The following is a 25,025-nucleotide window of genomic DNA, read 5'->3' on the forward strand; positions in this document are numbered from 1 at the left end:
CACATTTCTTTCTAATGCTGCTTCTATGGTGTACTCAGATACAGATTTGGCAGATGTACATTCGCGTCTTCAAGGAGCTGATCAAACATGACCTGTGCTTGACCATCTATTTTGGGGTCCAGAGGTGACATTAGGGGTCTGATAGACCTCTTGTGTTTCTTTAAAGAGGATCTGTGACCAGCAATATGTTATCACATGCGAGGTTATTAATCCCCTATATGGCAATAATAAAGTTCAGAGAAAGAAAAGTGTAAAGTAACACACTGTAAATGAAAAAACACATAAAACACATTTTAAAGCCCCCAGTTCCCGTATACATGAGGAATTGCAAGGGTTGGGTGCGGTTATGTAGGAAAACATCAATCACACTACACATTGTACATATCTCTGCACACACCAGAGGGAGAGGAATAACTCTAGGACCATCATTCATGGTTCACTATATAAACTGATGACTGTAAAGGCTTTTAAAGCATCACCTATGGACAATATTTGGTACTGAAGTTTGCCACCATTTCACAAATACGCACAATTTTTAAAGTGTGGCATGTTTGGTATCTATATACTTGATGCCAACAAAATATTTTATATTTCACCAAATAAATTGGGTCATATATTGAGTTTTTTGTGTATTAAAATGATCTTTAGTATGTTTTTTTACAGAAAATATGCATTTGAGAAACAACTGTGCTAATATCCTGTGACTTAGAAAATGGCAACTATCACATTTATATTCTCCAGGGTCTCTGCTTCAGAAAATAAAACATGTTTGCGGGGTTCTTCTGTAATCTTCTGTTCTAAAATGTGAATTTAATCATGTGCATAAAAAAGCAAAGCCACCATATTACTAAACTCATCCAATAAAATGGATCCCACTTCCCCCCACCCAGGTGACTGTTGGAACTCCTTTACCTTGTGTAGATATCCCCTTCTGAGATCCTCATGATCTAATATAAATGTACAACACTCTCTGACACCAGTTTGTAGACTCCGCCTTGATCTTTCTGAGGTAGTCAGCTGCCATGTAGCTCTGTGACACCACCTTAGGTGATGGAGCCACTTCTGCTGTCAGCTCTGCTATACCATCAATGGTGTCATTGGTTATCTGATCCATGACTCCAGTACACCGGTTCATCTTACTTATCTTAGATTACTTAGATTCCCCATCCCGTCTATGAAGGGCTCACTGCATAAAACATCTCAACTCCAGAGAAAATGTTTCCTCTCACTGGAAGGCCAGGGGAGTATTGGGAGAAATTGAGGCTTTCCCTTACAGATATGGGGGAGGGGCAACATCACCTAAAGTACAGCTATGGGTGGAATTGAAGGGAAGACATTTTAGGGTGCTCCTTCCACAAAAGAAGCAATATCATCTTGAAGGACTAGGAATCCATTGGACCAATGGGGATTAAACATTCTGCAATTACATTGAGACACCATGAAATGTTACTGGCCTGTGATTGGCTCTCCTATTGTTAGTGAAGTGAGACTCCCCTTGTTGGTTTCATTAATGGAAATAAACCATGTGAAATGTTTCCCCCAAATCCAAAAAGGTGACCCCCTTGGGTAGGTAGCCATCCTACTATTCCTGATAGGAGTTTGTAGTCCCTGCTACTACAGGAAACATGCGGGCGATCATTTACACCTTTTACAGCAGGACAGTAAATATCAGAACACAATTCAAACATCAGACCAACAGCAGGAAGTCTGCTAACTGAATGTGTAATGCAATCTGTCATTAGCATTCCCAGAGTTCCCTCTGCAACATAGTTGTATCAGCTGTTGGTCCTGTCTGTAGATCTGTTATTTTCCCACCTTCTGTAACAGGGTGACAACCCTGATCATTCTGCAGGAACATTACACAGCAGCGTTGTCACCCTGTACAGGGAAATCTTAGATAGATTATAAGACACACAACAAGTAAAGCCCAACTTCAGCTAACGCTTCTACAGCAGTTACAGCAATAGGTTCTCTATAAGGTCCAACCCCCCATATGAATGACAACTGACAGTTGTGAGCACCCCCAGCAGTGTTATAGGATTTGCCCAACCCCTCCAACTGCCATTTTTCCCAAAAGGCTTGGCCTTCTACAGGAAGTAGAAAAAAAAACAAACAATCTACTGGGAGGGACAACAAAAAAATACAATAGGAGACTCGGAAAAACAAAAACTTGCTCTGCTAATGACAGATTTCATTATTAATGTCATTAGTGATTTTGCCCATAGTTACACTTTGGTGCCAACGTTGTAGCATTTCCAGGGAGAAGAAGTTTTCTTTACAAACTTTCCACCAAAAAGAGATGTGTGCACTCAGAGTGATTATTGTGAACCCCAATCAGAGGAATGTCAGTCCCCCGGAAGAAGTGGTAGGAATATGACCGCACACTCAGCACTTTGTAAGTTCAGATCTCTGGCAGTTGTATTGTGTGATTAGTCTATGGAGAGGAGTAATAGCTGGAAAGAGAAAACATGGAACAAGGATTTCTGATCTTCACCTGATGGAATCCCATTTGGCAGAACCACATGGAACACAAGTGGCCAGCTGGGCTTACGTTTTACTGCTGAATACATCCCCTAAATCAGCAGTAACTCAGTATTGGAAGGCCTGCATCAGCTTGGGATGTTGTTTTCTCACTGAACAGACTTCTTTCTAGCTGGTGTCACAGCCGCAGACCTGCCTGAAAGGTTGTCATCCATGAGAGGAGATGATATGTGGAAAGAAAGCATTGATAATGGGAGAGGAGATGGAACATGTATTGGGATGAGTGGACAAGGTGGGCTTAGCTGGAGACCTCAAGCCTGGCTGATGATGTATCAATAGTCAGAAGAACCTGGAATGGACTCTCCCACTGAGGCTTCAGAGACTTGGTAAGATAATAGACCACATCCTAGTCTCTGGTACTGAGGCAGTTTTGGTCATGTATTACCTCAGGATCCAGAATGAAGAAAATGCTTGGAAACACAACTCAGTTGGTGAACCATGAAAATGCATTGCATGTTCAGTCAAAGCTCCATAAAATAGATAAAGATGAGAATCATGAGGGAAGCTGTTCAGTTATTGATGCTTATTTTAAAAAAAAATTGTCAAAAGTTAAAATATTCAAATCCCTTCTAGTTGTGTATTGATGGACATAAGCACTAAACTCAGTTCATCCGATGATTACATTCCAGTTTGCTCAGATTTTAGTTTGTTCCTTTAAAGTAACATTTTATTGTTTCCCTTCTTCTCTAGCTTGTGGGATGACATTGGGGATGTGAAACTTGCTTGTGACACTTGAAACTTCTTTAACCTCCCTAGCGGTCTGATATTGTCCATATTTCTGTGCTCAAAGTGGTACTTTTTTGCATGGAAATATGTATTTTTTTTATTGTAGGTCTGTAATTTTTAGGAATAACTCACTGAAATCTATCCGAACACGAGTCTAGTAAATATCCTGGGTAGGATAAAATTTGAAACACAAAATCATTTAATAAATAATAATTTTTTTATTATTATTTATTTAATAATAAACAAAATAATTTAATAAATCATAAAAAATAATAATATAATAATAAATTTAATTAAATAATATAATCAAACCAAAAACACTGAAATGTGAAATAGAGCGCCAAGTTCGCACATCGCTGAGCTCAGTCGCAGAATCGTTTTCAGTGTCTGATGATGAATTTCCCCAACAAATCATTATCACTCAATTCTGCAAGTGGTTCTGATTTACTATCGCTGTCCTCTAGCCGGTCTAAAGCTGATTTTGACCTAAAGGGACACTTTTTGGACGCCATGGACGTTTCTCAGTTTCCAAGCAGAAAAAACAGTAAAAATGCAGGCAGGGTGCTGGACAAAGCACTCGGGACAAAATATATGTGAAATGGTTTGATACAGGAATGGAATACTATGTGATTTTAGTGTATTTAGTGAATGTCACTTTTTTTCATTTTCAAATTTCCCGCCATTCCATCCCCCGTACGTCCTGACGCTCGCAGGGGACGGAACCCAGATGACAGATGCCGGCATCCGCCGCAGGACATTACAGGGGACACTGCAGGAGGCACATCGTGGGAGCGCAGGACAAGGTAAGTGATCGAGGGATCCCGGAGCAACTCTGCAGTGTATTCCTGAGTGTAGCTCAGGGTTACAGCTTGTGGTACTGAAACTTTACCCCAAGCTACACTCAGGAATACCACCAGGGGGTTTAATATCTCTTTTCTTCCAGAATTTAATCTATGCTGAAATTTGTGAATCCTCTGGTGATAGATTAGCCCAGCATTGACTGTAAAAGCTTTATCACATTGAGAGCATTAAAATGGCTTCTCTCCAGTGTGAATCCTCTGGTGTCTGATAAGATCTGACTTCCCTGTAAAAGCTTTATCACATTCAGAACACTGATATGGCTTCTCTCCAGTGTGAATCCTCTGGTGTCTGATAAGATTTGACTTCACTGTAAAAGCTTTATCACATTCAGAACACTGATAGGGCTTCTCTCCAGTGTGAATCCTCTGGTGTATGATAAGATGTGACTTATGTTTAAAAGCTTTATCACAGTTAGAACACTGATATGGCTTCTCTCCAATGTGAATCATCTGGTGTGTGATAAGATCTGACTTCTGAGTAAAAGCTTTTTCACATTCAGAACACTGATATAGCTTCTCTCCAGTGTGTACAATCTGGTGTATGATAAGATGTGACTTCCTTTTAAAACCTTTGTCACACTCAGAACATGGATATGGCTTCTCTCCAGTGTGAATCATCTGGTGTGTGAGAAGACTTGACTTCTGTGTAAAAGTTTTATCACATTCAGAACACTGATATGGCTTCTCTCCAGTGTGAATCATCTGGTGTCTGATAAGATTTGACTTCTGAGTAAAAGCTTTATCACATTTAGAACACTGATATGGCTTCTCTCCAGTGTGAATGCTCAGGTGTATTTTAAGCTTCCTCTTGGTTGTAAAGTTTTTGCCACATTCAGAACACTGATATGGCTTCTCTCCAGTGTGAATCATCTGGTGTCTGATAAGATCTGACTTCTGAGTAAAAGTTTTATCACATTCAGAACACTGATATGACTTCTCTCCAGTGTGAATCCTCTGGTGTCTGATAAGATCTGACTTCTGTGTAAAAGCTTTATCACATTCAGAACACTGAGATGACTTCTCTCCAGTGTGAACAATCTGGTGTCTGATAAGATTTGACTTCACTGTAAAAGCTTTATCACATTCAGAACACTGATATGGCTTCTCTCCAGTGTGAACAATCTGGTGTACGATAAGATATGACTTATGTTTAAAAGCTTTATCACATTTAAAACACTGATATGGCTTCTCTCCAGTGTGAACTCTTTGGTGTACTATAAGGTCTCCCTTGCGTCTAAAGGTTTTGTCACATTTAGAACAATGATATGACTTCCCTCCATTGTGAACCTTCTGGTGTGTGATATATTTTCTCTCCATTGTAAAATCTCCAAACAAGAAGTAGTTTGAAATGACTCCTCTTATGTATATATGGGTTGGACTTTATTGTAAAGCCATTGTCACTTCCAGAACACTGAAATTACTTTTCTCCTGCTGGATCAATGTGGAAGAGGATCCAAACCATGACGACTTTTAGAACACAGATTTGACTTGTATCCCGTATGAATCCTCCAGTGAACTGCAATAAAGACTTTCAGTCAATTAAGACATCCATATGTCTTGTTTTCCATGTGACTCAGCTATATTCATGAAAACCAACATGACCGAAAACTTGGTTCATCAATCCACCTGTACAAAAAAAAAATTAGAATGCTACATAAAGTATTTTTCTATTTTTAATATTCATTACTAAATATATCTTATGAATATAAAGAATATGTACAGCATTATCTACAGTAATTTTTTTTAATCAAATAGATTTTATTAATAAAGTTTCTAAGTGCGCACAGTATTCCCAACATTCAGCCCAGACAATGGAGTCATACATTCTCACGTATAGGCGGTTGTGGCACTGTTACAGATCATACAGAACAATAACTTGCTTTGTCTACTGCGGTGTCTGTGGTGTCTGTGGTGTCTGTTGTCGGTTTTTGGACAGGGAAGCGGTATTCTAATGAAAGTAGTTAAGCGCAGTCTGGGGTCGGTTCCGTTACATCCCCAAAAAGACTTGCAGCTGGAATTGCAGCCAAAGGGGGTCCTACAAAGTACTGACTCCGGGGGGCCGAATACAAATGCCGCCACACTTTTCACAGGTTTATTGGTCACAAATGTTGGAAACCATTTCTCATTTTACTTCCACTTCACAATTATGTGCCACTTTGTGTCGGTCTATCACATCCAATCCCAATAAATACATTGTAACATGACAACATGGGGGGCATTTCAAGGCACTGTAATGTGTATTGCTATCATGTAGGGGACCAATAGCCTCCTATATGATGGCATATAGGTGACAGGTTCTCTTTGTGAAGATTCCCGGGGTCTATTAGACTCTGGATGTCTCCTGTCTGTTCCACTGCAGATGATGGAACACAGACCGCCTTCCATCAGCTGCTTCCCCGGCACTGATCCCGGAGAATGACAGCTCCAGTCCAGGAAGTGATGTCATCCACGTCATACATGTCACTTCCTGGTCTGTGTACAGGAGGTCCGCTGAGCTCCCGCCACCCTTCCCAGTGACACCCACCATGACAGCACCGGGCTCTGCTGTCCCGCATGGTGTCATGGGGGGAGGGGCACATCTCAGTGGTGGGAATGATAGGTGGCTTCACAGCCACTTGTATCACTTCCACATGACAGCCAACATTCGGATTTACTAAAGTCCACACACTCCCGGCTGTATAGCGGTGGGCACTGTGGGGAAAAAACACGTCTGCAGCATTGTTAACAATCCAAATCTCCAGCAAGTGGCTGCAGATTCAAATATAACCGCCCCCCATCCTGACACCCTAGGATGGTTGCCTGAGCTGCCTTATGCTGGGTGTGGAGCCAGGTGCACAGTCATTGATAATAAAGTGGTATGTGGGTGGAGCCAGGTGCACAGTCATTGGTAGAGAGAAAACAGGTGGCGCACACACCTAGTGCATTATCCAAGGTTTATTGTAGGAATTAAATCATAAAAACATACTCACAGACGAAGCATGTATCTAAAAAGTATAGAAAAATGACAATGGCCACAACGGTGGGCAAGGTGTTCTCACTGTCAGTGCGGTCAAATAACTGACGCGTTTCGGGGACGAATCCCTTTCCTCAGAGCTGATGACCAACCTGTATGGAGGTCAAGTAGTAAATAACCAGGGCTAGATGCCTTGGGAGCAAAGCTCCACCTCCTCTACTTGTTATAAGATGAGGGGTTGGAGGGGGTTATTTAAAGTGCAATCTTGTGTAGTTTTTATAAACGCATATACATACATATATACACATGCATATACAAAGAGATATGCATGCACTAAGAAACAAAGCAAATAAAAAATTATTAAATTATTATTAAAAATACATGAATATAGCACCTGCAAATGTAAATAAATAGAAAACATTTTTTTAAAATAAAATATATAAAAAATAATAATGTATATGAAAATAATCATAGTAATAACACTGGCAATGATGATAAAAATAGTAATATTAGTAAACATCATAAAAATAAAAGTAGTAAGACTAGTGGATAGTGGATGATTATCAGTTCAAAGTAATGAGTGTGGCTGTAGACCATATATATCTCTTCAAACGTGAAGCGCTGAGCAAACTCTCAGCACTGTGTGAGTGCTGTGTAGTGATATTGGACTGTTGTAGGGGAAAAAAAAAAAAAAAAAAAAATTGGGAACATTAGAAAACATAAAATAAAGAGTGTGTGTGTGTAAATGAATGACCTTTAGGAGGCAATGGTTAAGTGAATGGATGAGACATATGAATATGGTGTAGATACCTCTGATGCTGATGTATGATGAATGGAAAGTAAAGTAAGAGCCCTGCTGTTGATGCCTGAGTGGGATGGTGTGGGAGTGCGCTTGTATACCTGTGGGGAAATGGCTGCTGGAATGCAAACCACAAGACAGGAAGTAAACTCCGGATGACTCATGCCTGGTATCCCTGGAACAAAACATGAACAGGTGCAGTGATTGCAAGGCTCCTCCCAGGGGGGAGGGAAGAAGGGAACTGAGTCAGCATAGCCATGTGGAGGATGGCTGGAGGGGGTGAATGTGGTGTTGTGGTGATATGTTCTATAATGGAAATTGACCTATGGAAGTGGCAGACTTTGGGGGCAAGGAAAAAAGGGGGGGAAAGGGAACCAAGAGGGCAAATATGTTTGTAATGAATATTGAAAATGTAATGATCAACATGTCAGAACTGAGGGGAGGAGGAGGGAAGGGGGATACAGACATGTGGTGAGTATTGTATGATGTATGGAGTGTGGCAAAAATAGGGGGGGGGGGTCATTGGTAATTGAGTGGTATGTGGGTGGAGCCAGGTGCACAGTCATTGATAATAAAGTGGTATGTGGGTGGAGTCAGGTGCACAGTCATTGGTAATAAATCGGTATGTGGGTGGAGCCAGGTGCACAGTCATTGATAATAAAGTGGTATGTGGGTGGAGCCAGGTGCACGGCCATTGGTAATTGAATAGTATGTGGGTGGAGCCAGGTGCACAGTCATTGATAATAAAGTGGTATGTGGGTGGAGCCAGGTGCACAGTCATTGATAAAGTGGTATGTGGGTGGAGCCAGGTGCACAGTCATTGGTAATTGAATAGTATGTGGGTGGAGCCAGGTGCACAGTCATTGATAATAAAGTGGTATGTGGGTGGAGCCAGGTGCACAGTCATTGGTAATTGAGTAGTATGTGGGTGGAGCCAGGTGCACAGTCATTGATAAAGTGGTATGTGGGTGGAGCTAGGCGCACAGTCATTGATAATAAAGTGGTGTGTGGGTGGAGCCAGGCGCACAGTCATTGATAATAAAGTGGTATGTGGATAGAGCCAGGTGCACAGTCATTGGTAATTAAGTAATGTGTGGGTGGAGCCAGGTGCACAGTCATTAAGTGGTATGTGGGTGGAGCCAGGTGATTGGTCATTGGTAGAGCGGTATGTGGGTGGAGCCAGGTACACGGTCATTGGTAGTTGAGCGGTATGTGGGTGGAGCCACCCACGTCCCCCATACAGGTCCCTCACCTCCGGGTCCTGGTGGGGGAACTGCTGATCCAGCTCTGCAATTCCCCCCCTGAGATCACCTCTCCTCTGCCGTCCCCCCATGATGACATCATCCTCTTCTCTATTCTGAGAGGACCCCACTGGAGCCCATCCAATAGGAAGTGTCTGTGTCAGGCAGGCACCAATGTGGTCACCCAAAGAAGGACCCAAACCAGGAAGTAAACAATAGCAGACTCGGGGTGGTCATGTGATCACAGATACAGGAAAGTATAAAAGGACTTTTACATTAGAGAGGTATTGTTTTCTTTAATAGACTGGTCAGATAGAGGGGGAGGAGTTTATCATGGGGGAGGAGTTTATTCAGGGGAGGGGCTGTAAAATATGACTTTACTTGGAAGATGATGTTTATTAACCACTTCCTGACCGCACTCTAAATGAAAGATGGCTGCAGTGCGGCTCTCTCATTCTGGGAGGATATCCGTGGACGTCCCCCCAGAACAACGCCCCCACATGGCCCCCTGGGGTCCTTCTGACACAGCTGATCACAGATTGTGGGGAAAAGCCAATCACAGCTCATCACTTGCCAGTTATTGACATTCCTTTCCTTCTGTGCTGGCACAGCTGCCTATCAGCTGCCTATCAATGCTCATCAGTGACACCGAGAAATGACCTATTTGCAACATTTCATGACACAAACTAAGAAAACCTTTTTTCCCAACATTTTCAGTCTGAGTCCCACTCCATGTACCTTTGTAATATGTCCCTCTACTCCTTCTCTTCATATTACTATCCTGCGTTCCCAAAATCTCACTTCTTTACCCCTCTGCTCCACCCCAAAACTTGTACATCTCCCCCTCACTGCTACCATCTGTCTACTACTGCTCTCATCACCTCCTGCTGATACTTCACTCTCCTGCTGACCCAAACACCAGGACTGGAAGACATGTGCGCTCATGTACATCCCGCTCCCATCTTACTTTCCTCACCCTTCTTCTTCTCTTCACCTCTGGGGATATCTCCCCAAACCCTGGTCCTCCACTATTTCACCCCCACCAGGCACCCTCCTTCTCCTAACCTCTGGGGATATCTCCTCAAACCCTGGTCCTCACTATTTCACCCCCACACCAGGCACCCTCCTTCTCCTAACCTCTGGGGATATCTCCCCAAACCCTTGTCCTCCAGTATCTCACCCCCACACCAGGCACCCTCCTTCTCCTAACCTCTGGGGATATCTCCTCAAACCCTGGTCCTCCACTATTTCACCCCCACACCAGGCACCCTCCTTCTCCTAACCTCTGGGGATATCTCCCCAAACCCTGGTCCTCCAGTTTCTCACCCCCACACCAGGCACCCTCCTTCTCCTAACCTCTGGGGATATCTCCCCAAACCCTGGTCCTCCAGTTTCTCACCCCCACACCAGGCACCCTCCTTCTCCTAACCTCTGGGGATATCTCCCCAAACCCTGGTCCTCCAGTTTCTCACCCCCACACCAGGCACCCTCCTTCTCCTAACCTCTGGGGATATCTCCCCAAACCCTGGTCCTCCAGTTTCTCACCCCCACACCAGGCACCCTCCTTCTCCTAACCTCTGGGGATATCTCCCCAAACCCTGTTCCTCCAGTTTCTCACCCCCACACCAGGCACCATCCTTCTCCTAGCCTCTGGGGATATCTCCTCAAACCCTTGTCCTCCAGTATCTCACCCCCTTTTTCCTCCAGGAATAGCTGCAATCCCCCCAATTTAATATCGGTCCCCGTGCTCCCAAAACCACACTCCATTTTTCATGTGCGCTCTGGAATGCCCGCTCTGTCTGTAATAAGCTCACCTCTGTCCATGACCTTTTTGTCTCCCGCTCCCTTAACCTACTAGCAATTACAGAAACCTGGCTTCAAGCAGCAGATTCTACTTCCCCCGCAGCACTTTCCTATGGAGGCCTCTTCTGGACCCACTCACCCAGACCCAGTGGTTGGAAAGGTGGTGGAGTTGGTTTGTTTCTATCCCCACTGAGCACGTTTCAAGTTCTCTCTAACCCTCTCTCTCTATCCTTCTCTTCTTTCGAGTCCCACTGCATCCGGCTGTTTTCTCCCATTTCTCTGAGGATTGCAGTGATCTATCGGCCTCCTGGACCCGTGTCCCACTTTCTTGATGATTTTTCCACCTGGCTCCCCTACTTTCTCTCCTCTGAAATACCCACTATCATTCTCAGAGATTTTAACATCCCTATTAATGTCAACAACCCGGCTACATCCCAACTCTTCAACCTAACCTCATCTTTTGCATTAGCACAATGTATACAGTCCTCCACTCACTCTGATGGGAATACATTAGACCTTGTTTTCTCCCATCTTTGCAAAACCTACAACCTCACAAACACCCCCTTTCCTCTCTCTGATCACAATCTCATCACCTTCACAGTCTCCTCATCTTCAAACACATATCCCTCCAAGCAGCAAACAATTACCCGCAGAAACCTTCACAACTTGAACCCTTCTCCTTTCCACTCTGCAACTGACTGCCTCTGTGACAGAATCTCTCCCCTGTCCTGCCCTGACCTGGCCACTGCTGTCTACAACAGTTCACTTTCATCCACACTGGACTCACTTGCTCCCCTAACCACACGAAGCATCAGGCCCCGACCATTACAACCTTGGCAGACCAACCACACCAGAAATCTTAAACGACATAGTCGTGTGCTGGAGCGAATGTGGCGTAAAACCAAATCTCACCAAACATTCACCCGATATAAATCTGCTTTCTTAACATACAATTCCTCCCTCCATGCTGCCAGACAAGCCTACTTTTTCACTCTCACCAATACCTTGTCATCCAGTCCTCGTCTCTACTTTTAACCCTCTACTTTCTCCACCTCCACCCAGTACCTCACTCACTGCTCACGCGATTGCAAATCATTTCAAAAACAAGATTTACACAATTTGTAGGGGCATCTTCACTGCACAGACATCCATCCCACTTAGCATACCTTATACTAAACCTCCCTCAACACTTTCCTCTTTTGACCTTCCTACTACCGAAGAGGTCACTAAGGTTTTCTCAGAAGCCCGTCTCACTACCTGCCCCCTTGGATCCTGTCCTCTCACAACTACTACGGTCACCTTCTTCTTCCATCCTATGCTCCCTCACTCACATCTTCAATCTCTCCCTCTCTACCGGTGCCTTCCCCTCCCCTCTAAAGTATGCACACATCACTCCCATACTTAACAAGCCCTCCCTGGACCCCACCAACTTGAACAACTTAAGACCCATCTCCCTGCTCTCATTTACATCTATACTCTTAGAACACTTAGTCTACAATCGCCTGAGCTCCCACCTCACCGACAACAACCTTCTTGACCCTTTACAGTCTGGCTTTCGCTCACTACACTCCACTGAAATTGCCCTACTAAAATGCCCTAATGATCTACTAACTGCTAAAACCAATGGCCACTACTGCGTACTCATCCCAACCAATGGCCACTACTCTGTACTCATACCAACCAATGGCCACTGCTCCGTGCTCATCCCAATCAATGGCCACTGCTCCGTACTCATCCCAACCAATGGCCACTGCTCCGTGCTCATCCCAACCAATGGCCACTGCTCCGTGCTCATCCCAACCAATGGCCACTACTCCGTACTCACCCCAACCAATGGCCACTACTCCGTACTCATCCCAACCAATGGCCACTACTCCGTACTCATCCCAACCAATGGCCACTACTCCGTACTCATCCCAACCAATGGCCACTACTCCGTACTCATCCCAACCAATGGCCACTACTCCGTACTCATCCCAACCAATGGCCACTACTCCGTACTCATCCCAACCAATGGCCACTACTCCGTACTCATCCCAACCAATGGCCACTACTCCGTACTCATCCCAACCAATGGCCACTACTCCGTACTCATCCCAACCAATGGCCACTACTCCGTACTCTTACTACTTGACCTCTCTGCGGCTTCTGATATGGTTGACCATCCCCTCCTCCTCAAAAAAACTCCACTCTCTTGGCCTCCGAGACTCTGCTCTCTCCTGGTTCTCCTCCTACCTATCGCAGTGCTCCTTCAGCATTACCTATAATGCTTCCTCCTCCTCTCCACTCCCTCTCTCTGTAGGGGTCCCTCAAGGTTCTGTCCTTGGACCCCTTTTCTTCTCCATCTACACCACCTCCCTTGGTCACTTGATAAACTCCCATGGCTTTAAGTACTATCTCTATGCTGATGACACACAAATCTATCTTTCTACCCCTCACCTCACTCCTGCAGTCTCCTCCTCACCTCACCCCTTCAGTCTCCTCCTCACCTCACCCCTTCAGTCTCCTCTCGCATTACTAACCTAATAAGTGACATATCGGCATGGATGTCACTCCACTTCCTCAAACTCAATCTTTCCAAAACTGAGCTTTTAGTATTCACCCCAGCCCGTGCCCCCTCCCCTGACTTCTCCATCAAGATCAATAACAGGATTACTAGGTGTAATCCTAAACACCCATCTGTCCTTTCAGTCCCAAATCCAATCACTGTCCAAATCTTGTAGACTTCATCTCCACAACATCTCCAAGATATGGCCGTTCCTAACCACGGAAACCACTAAGCAACTTATTCACTCCCTTGTTATATCTCGCCTTGACTATTGTAACTCCCTCCTCATTGGCCGACCTCATTGCAGGCTATCCCCTCTTCAGTCTATCATGAATGCAGCTACCAGACTTATCCACCTTACTAACCATTCTGTATCTGCCACCCCTCTCTGCCAATCCCTCCACTGGCCTCCACTCAGTGTCCTCCACCCTTCTCTGCCAATCCCTCCACTGGCCTCCATTCAGTGTCCTCCACCCCTCTCTGCCAATCCCTCCACTGGCTTCCCATTGCCCAACGGATAAAATTCAAAACATTAACAATAACATATAAAGCCATTTATAACTCCACCCCAAATTACATCACCAATCTTGTCTCTAAATATCACCCAAACCGTACTCTCCACTCCTCTCATGACCTCCTGCTCTCTAGCTCCCTTGTCTCCTCCTCCCATGCTCGTCTCCAGGACTTCTCCAGAGCTTCTCCTATCCTCTGGAACTCTCTACACCAATTTATCAGACTATCGCCTACTCTGCTCACTTTTAGGCGATCTCTGAAAAATGATCACGTGACAGGTCCGAGAAGACTACGGGGCCATTCACAAAGCGCAGCGCTTCTCGCACATGTGCAGTGGGCATCCGACTGTGAAGCCACATGATGTCACATCCGGGTGTCCACACTAAGGATGCCGGTGCCGGGGAGAGTGCGCATGCGTGGCCGGTGGGACGGACCTGTCCCGATGAGGCTCCTTCTCCCCGTCGGGTGACAGTGCCGAGGAGCAGCGGGTCCTGGCCCGCAATACAGCCTGGGGGGATCAGATCCCCGAAGCAACCCTCCCAGGGTCTGATCCACCCTGGTCTATGGAGGATCCTCCACAGCAGGTCGGAGAAATCCAACAGGGGACTCTGTCCCCATTATGAGCCATACACAGGCCCGCCCACCGCTGTCTACACAGCACCGAGGCTGAGGAGAGAGAGCAGGGGGGCTGAGATCAGCATAACATGGACCTGGTTAAGGGGGCACCCCGGCACCAGGTCCCCCCTTCAACCAAAACAATCAAAGAGGCCCTGGCAAAGGCCTCCACAAAGATGGCCACCCCCCAGCTCGTGGAAGCAAGCAGGCGGCAGGGGCATATGCAGCCCTGCAGGATCCACAGCCCAGCCATCCCTGCATGTCTGAGGGCGAGTCTGACACTGAGACAGATGTCCCTGCACAAGCCCTGACGCCTGACCTTACACCCCCTGACCTATTGTCATGCTTTGAAAAAATGCTACACAAAGCTTTGAAGCAAACCTCGGACCGCATCACTGCCACGCTATCTAGGGAAATCCGTGAACTAGGACAACGCACTCTAGAACAGAGAGTAGACGGTCTTGACGCCTCGCTTCAGACACATACGGATGACCTTGATCTCCTGCGTGATGAAAACGCAACATTATTAACACGACTGGAGGACTTTGAAAACCGAGCATGGTGCTCATACCTACGTATCCGTGGCCTTCCGGAAACGATCATCGATGTCCAATCAATGGTAACAGCTCTGTTCCAAGAGCTTGCCCCAGCTATCCCAAGCGAAAGATTAGAATTGGATAGAGTTCAAAGGGCGTTAGCATCACGACGCACTGACGGTCTGCCACGTGACATTATAGCCAAGCTCCACTTTTTAAGTACCAAGGAGCAACTCCTACAAGCTGCCCGTAACGCAGAATCTCTACAGTTCCAGGGTCATACCTACCAATTATTCCAAGATCTATGCCCCGCAACCATCTCCAAGCGCAGGGCTATGAAACCTCACCTACAAGTACTTCAACAACACGCTATACCATATAGGTGGAGCTTCCCCTTTGCAGTGCGATTCCGATACCAGACCCGAGATTACACCTGCAAGACTCCAGAGGACCTTTTAGACACCTTGCAGATCCTACAACTACATCCCCCAGCGACGCCTTCAGAAAGCGCCAAGCGGAGGTCCACATCCTGCTCGCCGCGAAAGTCCTTCCCCGCACGTACAACTGAAGGTCAACTCAGCCTCCACAAAAGAGGGCGTCTTTCGTCTCCGGGCCTATCTTCACAAGATACCATGGACTGAACGCTTATCTTTTTTTTTCCTTTTTTTGCCACACACACCAAACGGTGTACTTTTTTGACTATCATTGCGGTTAACACCATTGATATCCTTTCTCCCTCTACCTGTTAAATTTTGGTTGCCCCGCAACCTGGGGATTGTTCTGCACCCCCCCTCCTGGGCTCCATTTTAGCTTAGATTTGGGAGCCTAGGCTTTGGCGGCATGCGATGCCACACCCCTACACCCAAGATGTCTCACTAGTACTGCTAGTGCCATCTGAGTCTGGGACACCCTGATTTTCTCAGATTTTTTTTTTTTTTTTATATACACCTGTTTTTTCTACCGGGACCTCGCCACCATTTATTAATCACATTGCTGTCATCCTCACGGTCCGTGTACCTGCACACTCCACCCCTGCCCCTGTGTTATTAGTTATTTAATAACACTTGGACTACTATTGCTCCCTAGACCACCCTGATCCAGGGTGTCCTTGGGAACCCACCTTTTAGGCCTCAAATGGCCTCCTACACCCCTTCTTTCATGTTACCTCTCTCATACCTTACCCCTCCCCCCAACATGACTCCATGACTTTGCACAACATACTCCGCAACGTTCTCATCCCCCACAGTAATCGTCAGGCTCCATCCCGGGCAGTAGTGCCATGCTCTCCAAACCACTATGCACTTTCCCCATGGGCTCGTTAAATATTCTTACCTTGAATGTACAGGGCCTTAATGTTCCACAGAAACGTAATAAGGCTTTCCGAACCTTTGCTATACTTAAAGCTCACGTGGTCTGTCTACAGGAAACACACTTCACTCCCAACTCCACCCCTAAGTTTTTTGGCCCTCGATATCCTCAGGTCTATACAGCCTCTGCCACCACCAAACGCAGGGGGGTATTGATTGCCTTCCATTGCACAACACCTTTCACGCTATGCACCGAAATCAAAGACCTGGAGGGTCGTTACCTCCTGTTAGTAGGGCAACTCCTAGATGTTACCATTGTTGCATACTATGCCCCAAACCAAAACCCCTTACCATTCCTTTCCCACATACTCTCGGTTATAAACCACCATAAGCGCGGAACTCTAATTGTTAACGGAGACTCTAACAGTGTAATATATCCCTTTCTCGACAAATCTCCTCAACCATCTCCTATCCCTGCCTCTAAACAAACCTTCCAAGCCATACTACAACGTTATTCTTTGATAGATACATGGCGGGAACTCAACCCGACTAAACGCCAATACACCTTCTATTCTCACCCCCACCAGTCATTCTCCAGGATAGATCATATTTTCATTAACACCGCCTCTTCCCCCCGGCTCCTGACTTCTGAAATAATTCCAATCCCTTGGTCTGACCGTTGCGCCGTATTCACGACTATGGCCTCGTTAGCCCCATCCCCCGCTGAATCCTCTTGGATCATTAACGATAACCTGCTTGCAAATCCAGCTCACTGTCTAGAAATCGAAGCAGCCCTTAAAGACTATTTTTCTCTTAACCAATCGCCTGATATTTCCCCTCTCCTGTTATGGGAAGCGCATAAACCGATATTGAGAGGGTTTTGCATTAGCAAAGCATCCTTCTTAAATAAAACCAAAAGACAACAACGTCTCTCCCTGGAGCAAACATATGATCGTTACCATCAAGCCTTCCAGGCGGCTCCTATGCCTACCAACCGTGAGGCCCTGGAGCGATCTAGATTGGCTCTAGATCTCTTTCTCACAGATCAAGTGGAACTCTCACTCCGTAGATCTAGGCACAAATATTATACTAGGGCAAATAAACCCAATACATTCCTGGCCCTCTCACTTTGCAGGCTCGACCAGCTCACTAGACCTATCCGGATACGCACCTCTTCTGGCAACCTCACTAGTAGCCCAGAACACATTCTACAGACTTTCCATAAACACCTGTCACAGCTTTATTCTTCTTCCACACCTTTTGACCCCGCACAAGCTGATACCCTTCTAACTTCCATTTCTTTCCCGAAACTCTCAGAGTGCCAATTAGCGACACTTGAGCGACCCATTTCCCCAGCCGAAACCTTAGATGCTATTAAAAGTCTAAAACTACGTAAACGCCCAGGACCGGATGGCTTCTCAGCCACTTATTATAAAAAATTTGCTCATCTCCTCACACCTATCCTCACTAATGCTTTTAACACTTTACTATCTGGCCAAACCTTCAACCATGAAACAGTGCAAGCGAACATATCAATGATCCCAAAGCCGAATTCTGACGATACGCAGTGGTCCAATTATAGGCCAATCTCTCTCCTCAACATTGACATCAAACTGTTAGCAAAAATCCTCTCTTCACGTCTTAACCTGTGTATTGGCTCTCTAATTCACAACGACCAAGTGGGCTTTATCCCAACTAGACAAGCGGGAGAGAACATCAGACGTGCATCCCTTTTGGCAAATTTAGCCAGGTCTCGCAATATTCCCGCCCGTTTCCTGTCCTTAGATATTCGGAAAGCATTCGATACAGTCTCATGGCCATACCTCAACTATTTTTTGCAACGTTTGGGTTTTGGCCCACACTTTTTAACCTTGATATTCTCGCTGTATCGAGAGCCCTCGGCCAGAATTAGGTATCTGGGGCACAGGTCAGCTCAGTTTCCGATCTCTAAAGGCACGAGACAGGGCTGTCCTCTGTCCCCCTTGCTCTTTGCCCTGGCTATAGAGCCTCTGGCCCTCTTAATCAGAGCTAACCCGGATGTTAGGGGACTCGAGATAGGGGGCACACATCATAAGTTATGTCTCTTTGCGGATGACGTCTTGCTCTCTCACATCTCCATTGACTTCCTCTCCTTCCCTACTCCGGCTTCTCGAGGCGTTTGGCTCGCTCTCTGGTTTAATAATAAATCCCAATAAATCAACAGCACTCAACATTTCTCTCCCCCCTATAGAGCTGATGCATCTGAAGCAGATTTTACCATTCCCTTGGTCACAGCGTCATATCCCCTTCTTAGGAATCAAACTGACTCCTAAGTTATCAGACCTTTACGCAGCTAACTATCGTCCAATGCTAAACCATCTTTCTGCCCTTCTGACCAAATGGTCTTCCCTACCCCTCGTATGGCTAGGCAGAATAGCAGTTATCAAGATGTCAATCCTCCCAAAAATCCTATATCTATTTAGAGTCCTCCCAGTCCCAGGCCCCCCCCCCACTACCTCCGCACACTGCAGCGTCGCATCTTTTCCTATGTATGGGGCAATACTCGTCCTCGTATACCTCGCTCCACCCTCTATCGCCCTAAGCTCAATGGAGGTCTAGGCTTACCCGACATCAGCAAATATTATCAAGCAGCGCATTTAGCACAGTTACCTAAATATCATGCAACCTTTATAAACCCTCAATGGGTTGCCCTTGAATCGATAGAATATGACCCCTTATCTACAGCTAACTTACTCTGGTTGAGGCCAATAGACCGCCGTTCTATAACCAACCCCATCACTTCTCACTTTTTTATGCTTATGGGATAAACTGAAAACTTGTTTTCTCCTCCAATCACTACATAATCCTCTGCTCTCGTTTCTACGAAACCCAGCTTTTCCCCCAGCCTGGCAGACACCCCTATTATTCAAAGCCTGGTCCTCTGCTAATTTGCTCCGTACACATCATTTCCTACAGAGGAATAAGTTTAAATCCTTTGCCTCACTGCAGGAAACACATAGCCTCCCAGCTTCCGAGATATTCAGATACTTGCAGCTACAACACTTCTATGCCCCCTACGCTACAATAACCAATCGGCCAGATGCCATGTCTCTCTTTGAACGAGCGTGTTGCAAAGACCCTCATAGACGTGGGCTTATCTCCTGCTTATACTCACTCTTCACTACTTCGATTACCACGACCCCCCTCTGTATACCCATAGGTGGGAAATGGATTTAGGTAAGAGATTCGACCCATCTGATTGGGACCACATTTGGGCTAACACAAAATCATCCTCACAGAACATTGTAGCATTGGAAACAAATTATAAAGTTTTAACCCGCTGGTACTTGGTCCCAGCGAGAATCGCAAGATTTACCCCTAATTACGAGCCCAACTGTTTTAGAGGCTGTACGGACCCAGGAACATACTATCATATGTGGTGGGACTGCCCAGTAGCCCGAATGTTTTGGGATTAAATTTTCACCATGATATCTACACTTAGCACTATCACTCTACGACCCGACCCAACAACAGCCCTACTCAATCAATGCCCCCCTGGCGTCTCCAATTCGCAATTCAAGCTCCTTATGCAAGTTATGACGGCAGCTAAGCAGGTTATAGCGAAATCCTGGAAATCCCCCACCCCAAGTATCGCGGCCGTCAAAACCAGAATAACACAAGCCATGATACATGCAAAGGTGGAAGCCACAATTCTTGACACGATCCCTAAATTCTTGCGCATATGGAGCCCCTGGGTAGAGCGTTTCCTCCCGCCTAACTTTGACGAATCACTCCTTCTCCCTTGATTTGTGTATTGTGCGCCATGGGTATTGTCAATAGCCCTTCGTACGCAGCACGTAGGGGCTGTTGTAAACTTGATGAATGCTCATGGAGTCATCGTTGTTGTTCCTCTTCCCCTTCCCCCCCTTACACCCCTGCCTGACCCCCCTCCAAACTTCCCCCTATTTCTTTAATGCCCTTGCAAGACACTACTCTGATTGGCCAAAACAATAACGTCATTTGCTATCAACTCTTAACTACCTGTTTCTGTCAGAAATGTATAGACATTTGCACTGTGACCTTCATTCATTTTTTATGTCCTACTGCCACTTCAATGTCCAGTGTACATTAGTAATGTCTCCTTGTTTGTGTCATTCTGGTTTATTGTTAATAAAATTGTTTGAACAAGGATGCCGGCGCCGGGGAGAGAAGACGGTAAGTGAAACCAGCAGTGATGAGGACACTGCTGGACCGAGGAGCAGCATCTGCTGCAGAGAGGAACCGAGCGGCCGGCCTGGTATCCTAACGCTGCGACGGGAGGAATACAGGGCCGGCCGCTCCATATTCCCTCAATAAGCGAAAAATACGGAACTTACAATTTATAAACAAATGTATTTCTTAGTTTCTGGGATAAAACTTAGTAAATAAATAATCTTTCTTCATACATTTAGGCCAAAACAGATTCTGCGATATTTGGTAAAATCACCAAAATCAGTGTATTTATTCTGTGTGAAAGTCATAGAGACTACAGACCATGGGATGGATCTGGGAATGGATAAGTCCTGATGTACTGACGGTCCATCTCATTTCTTGGGGCCCTAAAATGTCAGGACGGCACAAACCCCCCCAAATGTCAGGACGGCCCAAATCCCCCCAAATGTCAGGACGGTACAAATCCCCCCAAATGTCAGGACGGCACAAATCCCCCCAAATGTCAGGACGGCACAAATCCCCCCCCAAATGTCAGGACGGCACAAATCCCCCCAAATGTCAGGATGGTACAAATCCCCCCAAATGTCAGGACGGCACAAATCCGCCCCAAATGTCAGGACGGCACAAATCCCCCCAAATGTCAGGATGGTACAAATCCCCCCAAATGTCAGGATGGTACAAATCCCCCCAAATGTCAGGACGGCACAAATCCCCCCCAAATGTCAGGATGGCACAAATCCCCCCAAATATTAGGACAGTACAAATTCCCTCAAATGACCCCTTTTTGGAGGTTGTAATTTTTGTCTCAATTATTTGGAAAATGAAGAAATTAAAGGATAAAAAATAAATGCACATCTTTTGAAGGCAGAAAAATGTGCAATTATTATTATTTTTCCCTGGGATCCTGGAAATCATTGCACCCCCGATCAGCAGGTGGCAGATGCCATGCAGGACTCCTGCATACTGTCAGTGTAAGCCATTTGCTAATACCTGGTACTCGCAGGCAGTTACACACCGACAGGAGAGACAATGAACTTCCTAGAGCACTCAGCAGCTCCCTGGTAGTTCATTGAGAACTAGAAGTCAGCAGCCACAAGGGCTGTCAGTAATTGTAGTTCTCCCATTCACAGGATGATGTCAGAACCCTGCATGGATGCCGTTTTCTTAGACCAGTGACAGCGATTTCGGGGAGAAGATACCCAGTTTGCCATTACTAGAGGCAGCAGAACGGGGAGCAGCTGCAGGAGTGGGAACATGTTACACCCTAACAACGGGTGGAACATTCAACACGCTCTCAAATGTGAACTTATCCTTTAAATACAAATTTTCTTTTCACAAAGGTATCATTTTCGCAAGTTATTTCTGACACACAGCATAGACATACTTACACTGACACCCCAAAACACATTCTGCTATGTCTCCTGAGTATGGGGATATCACATGTGTGAGACTTTTCACAGCCTAGATGCATAGAGGGGTCCAAAATCCAAGGAACACATTGGGGTTTTCAGGGAGCATAAATTACACATCTACACTAATTTCCTGACCACCAATCACATTTTTGGCTGCCCAGAGCACCAGGACAGTGGAAACTCTCACAAAATGACCCCATTTTGGAAAGCAAAAACTTCACTGTATTTTCTGAAGCACGTAATAAGTTTTTTTGGTCATTTTTCATCAAACGTTTTTTGAAAATGCAGGAAAGAAAAAGAAAATATATATTTTTACACAATGTTCTCAATTATTATGATATTTCTAACAAACGTTGTAGGTGTACTTAGAAATATATTCCACAACACATTCTGCTACTTCTCTACAGTATGGGGACATCGCATGTGAGACTTTTTCACAGCCTAGCCACATAGGGGTCCAAAACCAAAAGAGCACCGTCAGGCTCTCCGAGGGCATAAATTAGACACTAAATTTCCTGACGACCTATCACATTTTTGGAGGCCTTGGGACAACACGACAGTGCAAAAACCCACAAAATGACCCCATTTTGGAAAGTAACCACCCCAAGGTATTTTCTAACAGGCATGGTGAGTCTTTTATGTTGGCCTCCATATGAGGGGTCAGAGAATATAGCTTAGTGTATCATCACCTTTAGCAGTCCCTGTACCTATAAGCCAAGCAAACTAAAGCAGGTGTTGAGGTGACGATACAATGCTTCCTCACTTCCCGTCAAATGCGCTCTTAAAAGCCATCCGTACATTGATGGCTCTTCAGAAAGCATTGCAAATGTGAGCCCTTACGGTGACACAATCAGTGCTCTGACGGTGATTGGGGAAACCGGAACCGGTGTGGAGGTGATCGGGGACATCGGAACCGGTGTGGGGGTGATCGGGGACACTGTAACCGGTGTGGAGGTGATCGGGGACACCGGAACCAGTGTGGGGGTGATCGGGGACACTGTAACCGGTGTGGAGGTGATCGGGGACACCGGAACCGGTGTGGCGGTGATCGGGGACACTGTAACCGGTGTGGAGGTGATCGGGGACACTGTAACCGGTGTGGTGGTGATCGGGGACACTGTAACCGGTGTGGAGGTGATCGGGGACCCTGTAACCGGTGTGGAGGTGATCGGGGACCCTGTAACCGGTGTGGAGGTAATCGGGGACACTGTAACCGGTGTGGAGGTGATCGGGGACCCTGTAACCGGTGTGGAGGTGATCGAGGACCCTGTAACCGGTGTGGAGGTGATCAGGGACACTGTAACCGGTGTGGAGGTGATCGGGGACACTGTAACCGGTGTGGAAGTGATCAGGGACACTGTAACTGGTGTGGAGGTGATCAGGGACACTAGATATGCTTTCCAGCTGCAACATCATAGGAATCACAGAGCTAGACAACTCTCTGTCCTTCAGAACTTGGCTCTCAATAGCCATGCTGTCACAGGCAGAGGTGATAAACAGGGTATGACAGTGATCGGTATGTACAGGAGAGGAGTACGGAGGTATGACAGTGATCGGTATGTACAGGAGAGGAGTACGGAGGTATGACAGTGATGGGTATGTACAGGAGAGGAGTACGGAGGTATGACAGTGATCGGTATGTACAGGAGAGGAGTGTGGGGGGTATGACAGTGATGGGTATGTACAGGCAGAGGTGATAAACAGGGTATGACAGTGATCGGTATGTACAGGAGAGGAGTACGGAGGTATGACAGTCATGGGTATGTACAGGAGAGGAGTACGGAGGTATGACAGTGATCGGTATGTACAGGAGAGGAGTACGGAGGTATGACAGTGATGGGTATGTACAGGAGAGGAGTGTGGAGGTATGACAGTGATGGGTATGTACAGGAGAGGAGTACGGAGGTATGACAGTGATGGGTATGTACAGGAGAGGAGTGTGGAGGTATGACAGTGATGGGTATGTACAGGAGAGGAGTACGGAGGTATGACAGTGATGGGTATGTACAGGAGAGGAGTACGGAGGTATGACAGTGATGGGTATGTACATGAGAGGAGTACGGAGGTATGACAGTGATCGGTATGTACAGGAGGGGAGTACGGAGGTATGACAGTGATCGGTAGGTACAGGAGAGGAGTACGGAGGTATGACAGTGATCGGTATGTACAGGAGAGGAGTACGGAGGTATGACCATTCCCAGGGAGGAGTATCTCAGGAAGGGTCTATACTCCACCATAACTCTGGTTCTCGGAGTGTCAGGTCCCAGCGGGTTCTCCTGGTGTCTCTCCTGTTATTCTGTCTCGGACACATCAGAGGAACATGGTGGGAGATCGGCCTGAATGTCCTTCCTAGGAGGGAATACCGGAGCCATTCTGAGGCCCATTTAATGGCCGGCAATGAGGAGGAAACCAACACTGAGAAGTAGATGCTGACATATATACAGCACGGGGCAGCACAGTGGCTGAGTGGTTAGCACTTCCACCTGGCAGTACTCGGGTTGTTGGTTCAAATCCCAACCATGGCACCACCTGCCTGGAGTTTGCATGTTCTCCCTGTGCCTGTGTGGGTTTCCTCTGGGTACTCTGGTTTCCTCCTACACTACAAAGACATGCTGGGAGGTGAATTGTCTCCTACGTTGTCCCTAGTCTGTGTATGTATGAATGTGAGTTAGGGCCCTTAGACCGTACGCTCCTCGGGGGCGGGGACTGATGGGAATGTACAATATAGATGTAAACTGATGGCACTATATAAGTACCTGGAATAAATAATAATAATACACCCAGATCATCGATGACGAGGAGGAAGGTTCGGTCACAGATGATTGGTCCGTCTATAGCAGGGACAGGAGCCGGGACCAGGAATAGGAGATCCACCTGACTTACCCGTGTGCTCTGACATGGAGAAGATCCCATGCTGGCCCTATGGTGGCCGTGTGTTCAGGATGGAGACCGACAATCACAGGACCTTCTGGAAGCCGAT

General features: G+C 46.2%; 1 protein-coding gene and 2 pseudogenes across 1 annotated transcript; 2 read left to right on the top strand and 1 right to left on the bottom strand.

The window, feature by feature from the left end:
• The window catches only part of LOC149470501 (uncharacterized), a 205,369-nt pseudogene that overhangs the window by 165,331 nt on the left and 15,013 nt on the right, over positions 1–25,025 (top strand).
• The window catches only part of LOC149470503 (uncharacterized), a 322,485-nt pseudogene that overhangs the window by 34,871 nt on the left and 262,589 nt on the right, over positions 1–25,025 (top strand).
• On the bottom strand, positions 3,612–5,631 carry LOC149470504 (uncharacterized). The gene has a single exon (XM_089663141.1). It carries the CDS (start codon positions 5,442–5,444, stop codon positions 4,296–4,298), a length of 1,149 nt encoding a protein of 382 aa, XP_089519267.1. The 5' UTR covers positions 5,445–5,631; the 3' UTR covers positions 3,612–4,295.

The sequence above is a fragment of the Staurois parvus genome, unplaced genomic scaffold (genome assembly GCF_062004578.1).
Source record: "Staurois parvus isolate SC_StPar_1 unplaced genomic scaffold, SC_StPar_1.0 ptg000041l, whole genome shotgun sequence".
Lineage (NCBI taxonomy): Eukaryota > Metazoa > Chordata > Amphibia > Anura > Ranidae > Staurois > Staurois parvus.

Excerpts from the sequence above, each read along its gene's own strand:
- LOC149470504 (XM_089663141.1), bottom strand. The coding sequence starts at position 5,444 with ATGGAGAGAAAATATATCACACACCAGAAGGTTCACAATGGAGGGAAG.